The following is a 14,047-nucleotide window of genomic DNA, read 5'->3' as shown; positions in this document are numbered from 1 at the left end:
AACTCTCCCCCTATTACAACTAACCTACTCCTGGGATAAAATCCATTCATGAATTGGTGCCCTCATGATATAATACCTCTCAAAGACCCACCACTTAATACTGTTACATTGACAATTAAGTTCCTAAAACATGAATTTGGGGAGGCACACTCAAACCACAGCAGTCCTGGTATAGCATAATTTATTATCTTCTTAGTGACCTAGACTCATATTGTTGACCAAGAAGCAGAGAAGTATATTAGAAAGATTTCCATCAAAAAAGCAAGCAAACAAAAACCCTTTGGCACTTACAAAAGGGTAGGCTTAGTTTTTGAAAGTCACTTCCATGAAACAATTCATTTCTCAATAAATAGCTACATTTCATAATTTTTTGCATTTAACGGCTATATCTTAGTTCATTTTAAAGAAAAGAAAGTGACAAAGAGATATGCTCCAGTTGCCAGCTGACTGAGCCGAGAGAACCATGAAGGCTGGCTGCTTATCCCTTGGGTGTGGGCGCTAACCCCTTCCCCCATTCCCTCTGCTACAACCACACTGGCCTTCCTCCAGATCCTGGAGTATGCCAAGCTCTTTTAGACCCAGGCCTTATGAACATGTTGTTCTCTCTGCCTGAGATACTCTTCCTGGCAAAATTCTATTCAAGTATCAGTTTAAATAATTTCTCAGTGAATCTTTCCTAATGCCCCAGACTTTATAAAAAAGACCTGTCAATTCTTCTCCTGTGGTTACTATTTTTCTTCTTGGTCGTTACCACATTTATAATTATATATCATTTAGTGCCATTTTCTCTATTGGTCCATAAAGTTCCATCAGGATAGAGGTCTGGTGTTCTACACCAGTTCCCAGGACCTGATACAGTGAATGCCTCACATGTGTAGGTGCTCGATAAACATTGCTGAATTAAAGAAAAACAATAATATTTAACCTTTACTAAACACTTATTATATTAGTATTATATATATTAAGGTACTCACTGTTAATTTATAAAGAAAGCAGCAGGCTCAGAGACATTAAGTAATTTGCTCAAAGTCAAAAAGTTGGTAAGTGACAGAGCAAGGCTTCAATATCATGTCTGTCTGACTCCAGATTATACATTTCATGACTACTCTTTCTTCAGCACTGTGGGAGGCAAAAGTGATGAAGGACTCATAGTACAAGCTGGACCCTACCTTTAAGGAGTTTATCATTGAGGGAATAAAACTTCTATAAATGAAACTGAACACAAGACAGAAGTGTTGTATTACATGGAATAGTCCAAAATTATAGGGGAGAACAGGAAAAACTAACAAGGGCTAGAAGGGCATTCAGACGGGAACAAAGCCAGGAAAACAAAGATGGAGAAGCAAAATCCACACAGGGAGCTGGAGGGACTGGTTAGAAGGTCACTTTAACTGGAACAGAGCGTTAACATAGGCCAGGAAGTGGTGAAATAGTAGGTTAATAAATATGCACACAGGCCGGGTGTGTTGGCTCACACCTATAATCCTACCACTTCGGAAGGCCCAGGCAGAAGAATCATTTGAGCCCAGCAATTTGAGAACAGCCTAGGCAGCATAGTAAGACCTCATCTCTACTCATTAATAGTTGTTAAAAGTTTAAAAAAGCAATATGCACATAAGAAAAAATAATTCCATCAACATTCTAGTCCGCTATTCTTTCAAGCAAAGTTCCTGCAAAGTACCTATCACATTTCACCAATATTTCTTGAAACTTCACAGAGGTCAGTAAAGCGCAAACCTAATAGTAGCTGCTCAGTTAAAAGGGTGAAATATGCAAGGTGCTATTTCAGAGCTATCAACTTAAACCACAGTCATTAACTCTAACAAATTAAAGCTTAATGAAGGGGAAGAAAAATTGTTATTAAATTATAGTCTTTAAAAAATAATTTGGCCAGGTGCAGTGGTTCATACCTGTAATTCCAGCACTTTGGGAGGCTGAGCCAGGCAGATTGCCTGAGGTCAGGAGATCAAGACCAACCTGGCCAACATGGTGAAACCCCATCTCTACTAAAAATACAAAAATTAGCCAGGTGTGATGGTGCACACCTGTAGTCCCAGCTACTTTGAAGGCTGAGGCAGGAGGATCACTTGAACCCAGGAGGTAGAGGTTGCAGTGAGCTGAGATCATACCACTGTACTCCATTCAGCCAGGGCAACAGTGAGACTCAGTCTCAAAAAATAAATAAATAAAAATAAATAACTTTAAGTTATTTAAACTTATTTACTAGCCAGGCACAGGGATATGTGCCTGTAGCCCTAGCTAACGCAGAGGCTGAGGCAGGAGGATCACTTGAGCCCAGGAATTCAAGGTTATAACAAGCCATGATTACATCCCTGCATTCCAGTCTGGGTGACACAGTAAAGACCATGTCTTTTAAACTTTTAAATTTTGTTTTAAAACAAAACAAAAACTATTTAACCATATATGCTTGAAGCTATTATAACCAGATGACCAGGTATCTGATTACTGTTTTCTGGTTATTAATCTGATTATTTTCTTCTCCATCTCCCATAGCTTCAAGAAAGGCATTTTGGGCTGGGTGCAGTGGGTCACGCCTGTAATCCCAGCACTTTGGGAAGCCGCGGTGGGTGGATCACGAGTTTAAGACCAGGCTGGCCAAGATGGTGAAACCCCTTCTCTACTAAAAATACAAAAATTAGCCAGGCATGGTGGCAGGCACCTGTAATCCTAGTTACTTGGGGGGCTGAGGCAGAGAATTGCTTGAGCCTAGGAGGTGGAGGTTGCAGTGAGCTAAGATCATATCACTGCACTCCAGCCTGAGCAACAGAGCGAGACTCCGAAGACGGAAGGAAGGAAATGAAGGAAAGGAAGGCCATTTTGAATAGATGATCTCTCCCTAACCCTACCTCCCACTCTCCTCTTTTTTATCCTGAGTCCAGTGATACAAGTAGTACATTTTTTTTTTCCTTTTAGATATGGAACCTCACTATGTTGCCCAGGCTTGCGTATAGTGGTTATTCACAGATGCAATCATAGTGCCCTATAGCTTTGAACTCCTGGGCTCAAGCTATCCTCCTGCCTCAGCCTTCCAAATAGCTGGAACTCTAGGTGTGTACCACCACCTACCCCTAATAATTTTTTTTTTTTTTTTTTGGAAGACAGTATCTCGTTCTATTGCCCAGGCTGGAATGCAGTGGCGCAATCATAGTTCACGACAGCCTCAAACCCCTGGGCTCAAGTGATCCCCTCACCTCAGACTCCTGTGTGGCTAGGGCTACCGGCATATGTTACCATACCAGGCTAATTAAAAAAATTTTTTTATACAGATGGAATCTCACTATATTGCCCAGGCTGGTTTCAAACTCATGGGCTCAAGCGATCCTCTCGCCTCAGACTCCAAAAATCTTGGAATTATAGGTGTGAGCCACCCTGCTTAGCCAGAGCTAATATATCTTAGTCCAGATGTAGTTCTTGTGAGTACCTATAATAATTCTCTAGAAATACTAGAGATATGAAAAAAATTAAGCACATGTACAAATATTTAAGCATCTAATTGGTAATGTGTCAGAAGCTTTGTGGAGAAAATCATCACAAGAAATCCTCAACAAAAGAATATACACTAAATCCCATACCATCTCTTAATCTTCACAATGACCCTAAGAGGTAGTATTAGTACTCCCGTCTCATAGATGAAAAATCTAAGGTTCAGAGAGGTTAATTTGTCCATGGTCACCACTGAAGTTTGAATCCAGGTCTAATACCTGAGATCCTGTTCCCCCAAACCACTGCCTCAAACCATCATCAATCATATTAACAAAAGTTTGACATAATCACAAAGGCTTAAAAAAAGAAGAAAACCACTACATACATGTCTTACACTTCTGCCAATCTTGACTCACTTTAATTCTTGCCACCCCCACTCAAGCCTGTCATCCAGCTCTGCCAAGTGATAAACCAAATGCGTTTATGCCTCATCCGTCTGCTTTAATATACATGCTCCTCAAGATTTGACTCGAGGGCTGTATCTATCAGGATAACTTGGCTGACAAGCAGGCCCTGTGGAGGCTGTGACACATCAACAGGTTTATTAAGGAATTATACGAATCATACTCATACGGTACTTCAAAGTTTCACAATATTTTAACATATATTTTCTCTTCAAAACTTCATGATAATCCTCCATTTTATGTGATGGGACGCAGAGGCTTAGAAAGGCTATTTCAGCTCTGCTGAAGGTACTATGACCTTGAGGAGAAGAGTAGAATTCACAACTATATTACTTATAACTGGGATCTCAAAACTTTGCCTTATCCCTGAAGCAAATGCATTGATTTCAACACTCCTATGAAACACTTTCAAATGCAGCACCATGTTGGGACATCTATGTTCTACTCCCAGCTCTTGGCCCATAAGCAAGTCAGCCAGCCACATAAGCAAAAGGGCTCTGACCAGCTAATCGGCCCAATGATCCATGATTCAAACCGTTAAGCACATTATCAGCAAGAGTTCAATCTTATCCTTGTTCACAAATGTTGAGAAAAATCTGTTCATAGGCATCACGGACTTACAGCTCTTGGCTTCCTCATGCCTTGGCTCACATTCTTCAACAAGGTCCAGAAGTTTAGGAGTGTTTTTTGGAAACGTTTAGCACTTCAAGTATAAAGGATGGTCTGCCCCGCCCTCCGTTCTGCTTTCCTCTGGAACCTTCGCATCCAAGACCAAAGCAATGGCCGGCCTCTGAAAGGGGAACTCTTCTTGGCTCCCCATTTCTACCTGTGGTTCCTCCAGCCCTAGCCTCATGTCTAGCACTATCTGTTAAAACTCTTTCATAAGTCCTTTTGCCAAACTCCCTACCCACACCCCTCGTCTTTCCATCCACCACAAAAGAGCTATTTTTTTTTTTTAACTTCCCTATATGTTTTCCTGGAAACCGTAGTCATACTTCCCATCAACTACCTCACTCTAAAATAAAGTTTCTATTGACCATCCCTTGAACATGTCTTGGATCTTCCTACTTCCTTCGTGTCTTTACAGATCTCCCTAAAAATCACCTCCACTTTGATTCTCTCTTCAGCCAGAGGGCTTTCCCAACACACTGCACTGCAGTGGTCAAGCCTTCTTCCAAACTCCCCCTGAGACATCTCTGAACACCTAAATTCTTAAGATAGCCCCAGTGCTTTGCTTTGTTTATGCAAAGGTCTGGACTCCACTCAGTACATGGCAGGCTGCTCAGTAAGTGTCTAAATGAATGACACATCTATATAGTAGTACTCTACCTTTAACTAAACACGTTGGTAAAACTTCTCATTTGACCCTCCAAACAATCCAAAGAGCTGCTGCTCTAGTTTAAAAAACAACTGTAAAGATCACAGAAGTTAAGTGATTTTCCATAATCACACAGCTATGAAGCAGCACAGCCAGGACCCAAATCTAGGTATTGAGACATCTCTTTGAAATTTTGTATACAACATATTTATGTTCTGAATCCTTTGTGACAAATAGCAAATACCAGATAAACATGATTTGAACTAACCTGTCTGGGAATTATTGAAGTTAATACAAAGTTTCCTTCCCAGTTCAATTTCTCCTGGTCCTTCAGAGTAATTGTACTGTGGAACGAGACTTGCAAACTGGCTTAAGTACAATATTAGAAAGTGTGTGTGTGTGTGTGTGTGTGTGTGTGTTTTAGGATATACAGGAAGAACAAAACTGTTATCAAAAGCAAACATAAGACAGATAGTATTCATCAGCCAGAGAGGGAACATACATACGTTTTCTTCTGATGAAAATAAATGAAGCCAATTAATCACATGTGAGTTTCTACAAGTGAATGTATTTATGGTAAGCTGACCATCTATTTTCAAACACACAGGCAGCCAGGATAAAGAAAAAAGCCCAGTTTTGGCAGAGTACTATAGGAAAGGGAAAAAGAAAAATGAATTTACTGCTATCTATTGGGTTTGCTTTTGGACTATTCAAGCTAGTAGCTTTTATTAGCATTACATTTTTCAGCCAACAAGGAACAAACAATAAAATATTACCCCCAAAATAAAAGAGACAAATGTCTTTCATAACTATATGAAGAAAAGTACTCCCGCTATCTTTCAAAATACTCATATTTCACTGAAGCAAGTCCCGGAGGTAGTAGTAAACACCCCTAAATGTGAAATCCATGCTATGTTCAAGATTGACTGGGAAGTCAAACAGCCACAATTTGCTTCTAAATTTGGAATCAGCCAGTAAACATTTGTGATCACAACCTCTGGCCTCTCTTCTTCCATATGAATCATAGAATTTTTAAAAGAAATTTTAAGGCTAGTCCAAAACCTCTCGTGTTGTAGATGAGGAATAGAGGACTAGAGACTAAAACGTAAAACAAAAAGTAAATTACATTCACAGAAAACTTCCTCAGCAAAACATGACAGGTTCTGAATGGAAGGATTTTGTTTTTACTGTGGTTTCCTGAGACTGAGATTGGGGATAGAGAAGGAAAAATAGCCTCCATCTTTCACCTAACAATTTTCGTAGGTATGAGGAATCTGTCATGAACATTCATTCAACCAAACTATCTCAAAGCCACATATTACTAATCCAACTTCGACTGTAGTCACCACTGAAACAACAACAAAAAAACTGCCTAGAACTGACTGAAATTGATCAGCTTGTTCTTCAAGCCCCATTAATCCTCAAATCCACCTGCATACAAATCACTGAGACCACATAGTGGGAAGAACAAGTTTTCACCAAGTTTCTAAAAACAGAAGTAAAAGATGCAATAAAAACACTGATTACAAAAGGAGAGAAGGAACTGAAACTTGTAGAAATTTACAAATGCAGCATCTAGTTCATAATATTATCAGACTCATTGCCACAGTTTTGTTTTTTCTAGAAAGCTGTTATTTTTAATTACATATCAAATGTGATGGGTTTGTCTGCCTTAATGTTAGCCCCTAATTACATAAAACATCTGAGCCTCATTTCTGCAGCCTCAAAACACAGTTCACTTTCTGTTAAAAAAAAAAAAAATGGAGGGGTAGGATTAGGTAGGAAGGAGGGAGAAAAACAAACATTACTCCCCCATTCTGACCACTACAACTTGGTGCTAAGCACTGCCCAGCATGTGATGGTCACACAAGGGTAACAGGCCAACTGGGACAAAGTTGGGGAGCGCAGACTCTGCAGTCACCCACTGAGAAGCCAATGCCTGTTGACAAGAGTTGATTGGAAACTGGCAGAGTGCTGAAGAAACTGTTAATAGTACCTGTGACCCTGACATGAAAGATCTGATCAAAACAGCAGGATAGAAAGCCTATTATTGTTGTTAATATCACAAAAAGAAAATAGTCATTAGAAATTGAACAGAACATAAGCCTTCTTCCAATTATTTCCACAAGCAGACATGAGACTCAGATTTCTAATTAAAAATCACTGTGCACAGAGCCAAATATTTGAGTCAGCAGAGAACTTACCTAATTGTTAACACTGCATTCCCTTGGAGCCATCTGTCATACCTGGCTAGCTTTCTACTCTCATCCCAACCAAACTTCAGATGAAGACTAACCTTTCCCCAGATAAATTACATTTCATCAAATCTGCTGATACTTCTTACCAAAATATCCAATGCGTAAGTGATTTTAACATCCCTCTAGGGGCTAAAGGTTTAACTATACATTGTATGAGAGAGGGCTCTTCTTGAGGGTTTCGCTCACTCTGCTCAACCAGGACCAAGAAGGAGACCTTACAGAGTTCCTACTCCTTGATCCAACACTGAATGGAAGAAACAGAACTCAAGAGAATATTAAATAAGCTAGACAGCTAGGGGTGCTAGGGAAGGTAGTATGAAGAGAGGCCACGTATTGGAATAAATGAGGCAGTTACGAAGTTCCAGGGCATTAAAGGACTGATCTTCAGACTTCCGGGTGTTACAAAGGTCTGGTGATCCACAACAACAGGCCGAGGGCTTCAGAGGCAGCTCCCTGAAGCCTCTGACAGGCACACTCAGTCCTGTGAGCTTGGATTCAACCCTGCCAGCGCCAGCAAACAAACACACGCATTCTTCCCACAGCTGACACCCCGTACAACACGGCCTCTCTACAGGGCCTGTTTATTTAAGAAACCAGATGCTTTGATGTTGGAGTAGAAGTTGGGAAGTTATGTTTAAAGAAGTAGTTAGTGACAGGAGCAGAGGGAGGACAGAAAATAAGCAACAGTTCCTGGCTTTATTCATCATAAGTTTTAAAAGTTTTAAGGAAATTGTCAAATGGTCTGTACACAGGAATGAGAAGGAATGAGAAGTAAGGAAATTACATCAGCCACCACCACAACTCGGGCCAAGGCATTTCGTCTGTTCCTTTAAGACAGTTTCATGCCTACCCTCAAAGGGGTGCTTACAGCAGAAATGTTTTGAAGCAACCCAACTTAGCAACCAACATTAATAAAGTCTTCTAGGCCTGCTCAATTTCACGTATGTACAAAGGTTATACATGTCATGGATACTCTAAGCAGTTGAAGGGAACAATCAGTTAAAAATGTGGCATGAAAACAGTTTTGAGTTCCAGGCAAAAGGAAGATTATTGAGACTAAGAAAAGAGCATTTATAAATGATAGCTAATTGCTGAGTGCTAATTATGTGTCAGACATTGTTCTAATGAGTTATTACATATGTATAGATTATACAACACAATGTGATATGTTGTAATACATACTATAACTCATTACAACATAATACAATATTATATATGTTATGTAATACAAATATATATTATACAATAATATACATATACGTATATATTATGTTTATATAATTTAACACACACTCATTTAATTCTCACAACCACCCTACAAATTGAGTGCTCTTATCTTCACTTTACAGATTAGAAACTGAGATACAGAAAACTTAAGTAACTTATGCAAGATCACACAGTGACATGGCCAGGGTTCAAATGCAGACAGTCCAGACAAGGCAGTGCTATACTGCCTTACGATGGTATGTCAAACCCTTAGGACAAAATTAGGGAGCATAATTTTTGAAATGGTATAACTATTTATCTTTCTCCTTTGTTTTCTTGTCATCCCTTTTGTTTGTTTTTTTTAGTAACAGCCAATATTTTTTATTCCACTTTCCCATGAGTCTGTCATAGCTAACTTGTATTATTATAACTAGAAAGGAAAATGTTTTCTCCTGCCTCAACTCCTAAAATAGAGCACTTAATCATTAGAACTTCTATGTGAAAAAATATATACTGTGTGTAATAAACCCAATACACTTTAAATATATTTTAAATTAATAGACTGAAATGATATGAGAAAAAAATCTTAGAGAGAAAAATGGAGGTTTGGACAAAGAGAAAAACCTGTTGGATTTCATGTACAAAGAAGCCTGAGTGGTCATCAGGACACCGGTCTCCTAAAAACGTAATGTAAACGCACTATCATGCTTTAGCTTTACCGTGCTTTCTTGAGAAGACAGGTTAAATGCTAATATATTCTCACAAGCCACAGAAACAGGTCTAGTAGTTTGCTATAACCTTCTGAGGCTTTTCATTCTCCAGTCTGAATGATCTTTTCTCTGTATCTTGGCACCCCCAGCACCTAGCACAGATCCAGGCATTTGGAGGGCATTCACATACACTGATGATATGAATTACTGTGGCTTCAAACGAAACAGGACCAAGTTAAAAGAAATAAGAGAACCATGAACTTTTGCTTTTTCTTGGGACTCAAATCCTGTCATATTATGTAGGAAAAATGATTCTACATGTACTTTCCTTTCCCAGTTGTACAAAGTATACAACATCTCTGATAAAAAGTTGTTCTGTCATGCTGATGCTTTTATTTCACACTGTTTTATAAAGGGTCCAAAAATGCTAGATCTCTTCAATACAGTTCAGGATTTTTTATGACTTCTAAAACCAAACAAATAAATAGAAGAACAGGCTACTACGTAACAATTCTTGGTTAAGGAAGTGCTACTTAACCATTTTTAAGGTAAAGGATATTAAACAAAGGCTCCACTTTTTTTTTTTTTTTTTTAAACCAGATACAAAAAGGATGAGATCTCTGAAGAAGAGACCACGGATGATTAACAAATGCAAAACTTTCTTTGTTGGTTTGTTTGAGACAGAGTCTCACTCTGTCACCCAGGCTGGAGTGCAATGGTGCGATCTCGACTCACTGCAACCTCTGCCTCCCGGGTTCAAGTGATCCTCATGCCTCAGCCTCCAGAGTAGCTGGAATTACAGGCGCATGCCACTGCGTCTGGCTAACTTTTGTATTTTTAGTAGAGACAGGGTTTCACCATGCTGGCCAGGCTAGTCTTGAACTCCTTACCTCAAGTGATCCACCTGCCTTGGCCTCCCACAATGATGGGTTTACAGGTGTGAGCCACCATGCCCAGCCAAAACAGCTATTTTAAATAAGGTCACTGAAAAAAAGACTGGGAGAGAAAAACTAAAATAAATAAATAAATAAATTATTGCCAACAGCCAAATGAAAGAAATGGAAGGAAATTCCTTTTTTTTTTTGAGACTCGCTCTGTTGCCCAGGCTGGAGTGCAGTGGTGTGATCTCGGCTCACTGAAAGCTCTGCCTCCTGGGTTCACGCCATTCTCCTACCTCAGCCTCCCGAGTAGAAGGGACTACATGTGCCTGCCACCACACCCGTCTAATTTTTTGTATTTTTAGTAGAGATGGGGTTTCACCGTGTTAGCCAGGATGGTCTCAATCTCCTGACCTTGTGATCCGCCCACCTCAGCCTCCCAAAGTGCTGGGATTACAGGCGTGAGCCACCGCGCCCGGCTAAAAGGAAATTTCTTTACATATGGACTTCAAAGAATGAGTGGTTTTAGGTCTACTCTTCTATAGATTTGACCTTAGAACCCCTGAGCCAGTTTTCTCAACCTCTTGCTTTGGAATCAATATATTACAAATGACATATCAATTCAAACTAACCAGTAAGACTCTGATTCAAGGAATAAATCCAGGCAGGGCACAGTGGCTCACGACTCTTAATCCCAGCACTGTGGCAGGCTAAGGTGGGCAGAGCACTTGAGCCCAGGAGTTCAAGACCAGCCTGGGGAACATGGCAAAGCCCTGTTTCAAAAAAAAAAAAAGGAAAGAAAAGAAAAGAACAATTAGCTGGGTGCATGCACCTGTAGTCCCGACTACATGGGAGGCCGAGGTGAGAGGATCACTTGAGCCCAAGAGGTCAGGGCTGCAGTGAGCTGTGATCACACCACTGCATTCCAGCCTGGGCAACAGAGTGAGACCCTATCTCAAAAAAAAAAAAAAAAAGGAATTACACAAAAATTAGCTAGGCATAGAGGTGCACACCTGTAGTCCCAGCTAAGCTGAGGTAAGATCCTGTCTCCAAAAAAAAAAAAAAAAAAGAAAAGAAAAGAAAAGAAAAGAAAAGAAAAGAAAAAAAGGAGTAAATCTAAATCCAGGAGCAGCAGCACACCTAAAAGTTAGGTCAACCAGCGAGAGAAGAATTTGAAATATGGAGTAAGAATGCTGTGTCCAGCTAGTGGTCCAGTATAAATTAAGCATCACTGCTGTAAAGACTTTCTCAATCCCCCACTGTGAGAAGGAAGTCTATTTGTTTTTTTTTTTCTCATCAAGTAGGAAGACTTTCTAGAACTCATTCTACCCAACCTGTCCCACCCTCCAGCACTAGCTTGGCTACCTTTACACAGCTGCTGCTCGGGCTGCGCAAAGGACAGTTATTCTTGAATACTTGTGTCTTGTGTCCCCAGATCAGAGAATTCTATCACAGGTGACAAGTAGGTCCAGATAATTGGGCAGTCCAAAGGGAGACTGAGGCTTGGCTGACGCTGAAATACAGTTACGAAAGGACAAGGGCGGGCACAGAAACTTGGCCATCCATCCCTGCCCCCAAGTGCAATTCATTTTCTTTGAAAGAGGAAAACAGGCAAGGGAGAAAATATATAGAATTGAAAATACATTATGCAAATGTGGCTAGCAAGGATTAAATTGTTAATTTTAGAGAAACAGGAGAAAGATGCCCAAGTTGTGCTGAAGCAAGGAACCAGGACTTTCTTAATAATTGGTTTTGTCAGTCCTTTAATGTGCGAAGGTTGAGCTGCTTGTCCCCACGGACAGAAATTCCATAATTCTGAAAGTCTTTTGACCAAGAGCTGGCTCAAAGCAGAATGTGTGCAATGCGTTTCTTAACTATTGAAAATCTTGTCAACGCGGGATATAGACATGCTAGTCAGTTCCACACCATGACAGAAGGTCATCTGAAGCAGTCAGAAAGATCACATAAACACTGCCATCTCATTTCCAATGTAGTCCCCTTAACTATTAAAACACGGTTACCAGACCGCTGCTTCGGGCCTCCTAAACTCCCGCCTCTCCCACCCGGAAAGTACTGACCCATGGAGGACACACCTTTGCTTCGGCACAGCCCAACTTCTGCAAGCGCACAAGAGTTAATTACTCCTTCACCTTCCTGGGGCCTAACAGCGTTACTGGGTCCTGATTATTTATACAGACGAAAAACGACGTTCAAGAGATTTTGACAACTTTAAAAAAAAAAAAAAAAAAAAAAAAAGAATGCGGTGGAAGTCTAAGATTGCCTCCCCTGTGACGAAACACAGCCCCGCCGGCCGCTCCGGCCCGACTCCGCCCGCCCGCCCGCCGCAGTTTCGGGGCTGCGGCCCGGGGGGCGCGGGCGCGGGCGCGGCGGGGCCGGGGTCTCCTCCGGGAGTCGCGGGGAGCACGGGCCGGGAGGGGCACGCGGGCGGCACCTCGCAGCCGAGCGGCTCCCGGGCCCGGCGCCCGCTCACCTGGTGCGTGTTGTTGGCCAGCTTGGCGACGAAGTCCCGGACCCGGCCGCACTCCTCGTCCTCGCCTGGCGCGCTGCGACGCCAACGGCCGCCGCGGGGAAACGCGCCCCCGGCCGCGGCAGCCCGCAGCCCCCAGCTCACCCCGATGGGGCCAGACCAGCGCAGCAGCGGGGCAGCGGGCGGCGGCGGCGCGTCCAGCCGGTCCTGGCCAAGGGTCACCGGCGGCAGCAACTGCAGGAGGAGGAGGAGGAGGAGGAGGCCGAGGCCGTGGGGCCAGCGCGAGAGGCCGTCCGCAGCTCCCCTGGGCCGCTCCATCGCCGCCGAATGCCGCCGACGCCGACACCTGCCGCCCGGCGCGCCCGCCCACCCCCGTCGGCGCGGGCCACACCCCCGAGCCGAGCGCGGCGCTCCTTGGATACGCGCGGCCGGGCCTCTCCGCCCCATAGGCTGGCCGCCTGTCCCTCTTCCTCGGTCCACTCCTCATTGGCTCGCGTCGCCTCCGGCTTCGGGGGGTCCTGGATTCGGATGCCAAGATGCGGGACTGATTGGCTGGAACGCGGCAGAGACTGCTGAGGTCAACCCCGCCTCGCCCGGCGTCTCCCGGGCCCGGCTTGTGGAGTTCACGTAGGAGCTTCTCCCACCTTCCCGCCGAGCCCCGGGCTCCTGGCGCCGCGACCCCTTGCCGCACTTCTAGCGCCCTCAAGTTGGGGCTGGGTTACGTCCCTCCTGTTCCCCAGAGACACTCCTAAAATTCCTTCGGTGAGGCAGCGCCTGGAAAACCTACCCAGGAAATCTCTGAGCTCGCTCAGCTGGAAAAGGGGGCTCCATCATGAACAGGGGCTTCAGGTTTTTATAAACCCCGCTCACTGGAGCGCCCATTGTCTGCTAAGCAGCTGCCTTGCTGCGAAGAAGGTGAATGCGAACTGGTGTGGGCCACATCCTACGGAGACAGACATCAGGACATCCGTGACTCGGGCAAGCCTGAATAGTCTTTCCACACGTTTGGCCTCTCTCGCCTTCCTCTTTTGCGGGGAGGTAGGCCAAAGGCGGAATTACTTACAGGTTTTCCAGGACTTCGAATGTAGCTTAGGCATTAGGGGCAGGTAAAAGGGGGCAAGAGAATGACCCAATGCCTACTGTACACATGATCATTTCCTAGATGCACATTTATTATACCAAAATGCCTTAACTCTGCAGTGAGAGCTTCGGACAAGTTGGTTCCAGTATGTGATGTCCTCTAAATTAGCACCCCGAGCCACCTATAATGATTAAAATAAA

General features: G+C 43.0%; 1 protein-coding gene across 6 annotated transcripts in view; it reads right to left on the bottom strand.

Moving 5' to 3' along the window:
* The window catches only part of SORT1 (sortilin 1), a 91,076-nt gene extending 77,937 nt beyond the window's left edge, over positions 1–13,139 (bottom strand). For 3 of the 6 annotated variants that reach the window (XM_023232546.2, XM_023232547.2, XM_023232549.2), the window contains exon 1: positions 12,770–13,139. In XM_023232546.2, the coding sequence (XP_023088314.1) occupies positions 12,770–13,084 (315 nt within the window). In that variant the 5' untranslated portion in view covers positions 13,085–13,139. Of the gene's footprint in view, positions 1–4,529; positions 4,731–12,371; positions 12,506–12,769 lie in introns of those variants that run through there. The other 3 variants (XM_023232551.2, XM_023232548.2, XM_023232550.3) reach the window with 3 other exon arrangements.
* Between the last annotated feature and the right edge of the window lie 908 nt (positions 13,140–14,047).

The sequence above is a fragment of the Piliocolobus tephrosceles genome, chromosome 1, assembly GCF_002776525.5.
Source record: "Piliocolobus tephrosceles isolate RC106 chromosome 1, ASM277652v3, whole genome shotgun sequence".
In the NCBI taxonomy this organism is placed as follows: Eukaryota; Metazoa; Chordata; class Mammalia; order Primates; family Cercopithecidae; genus Piliocolobus; species Piliocolobus tephrosceles.
Note: the sequence above shows the minus strand (reverse complement) of the source record. Positions and strands in the feature narration are given on the sequence as shown.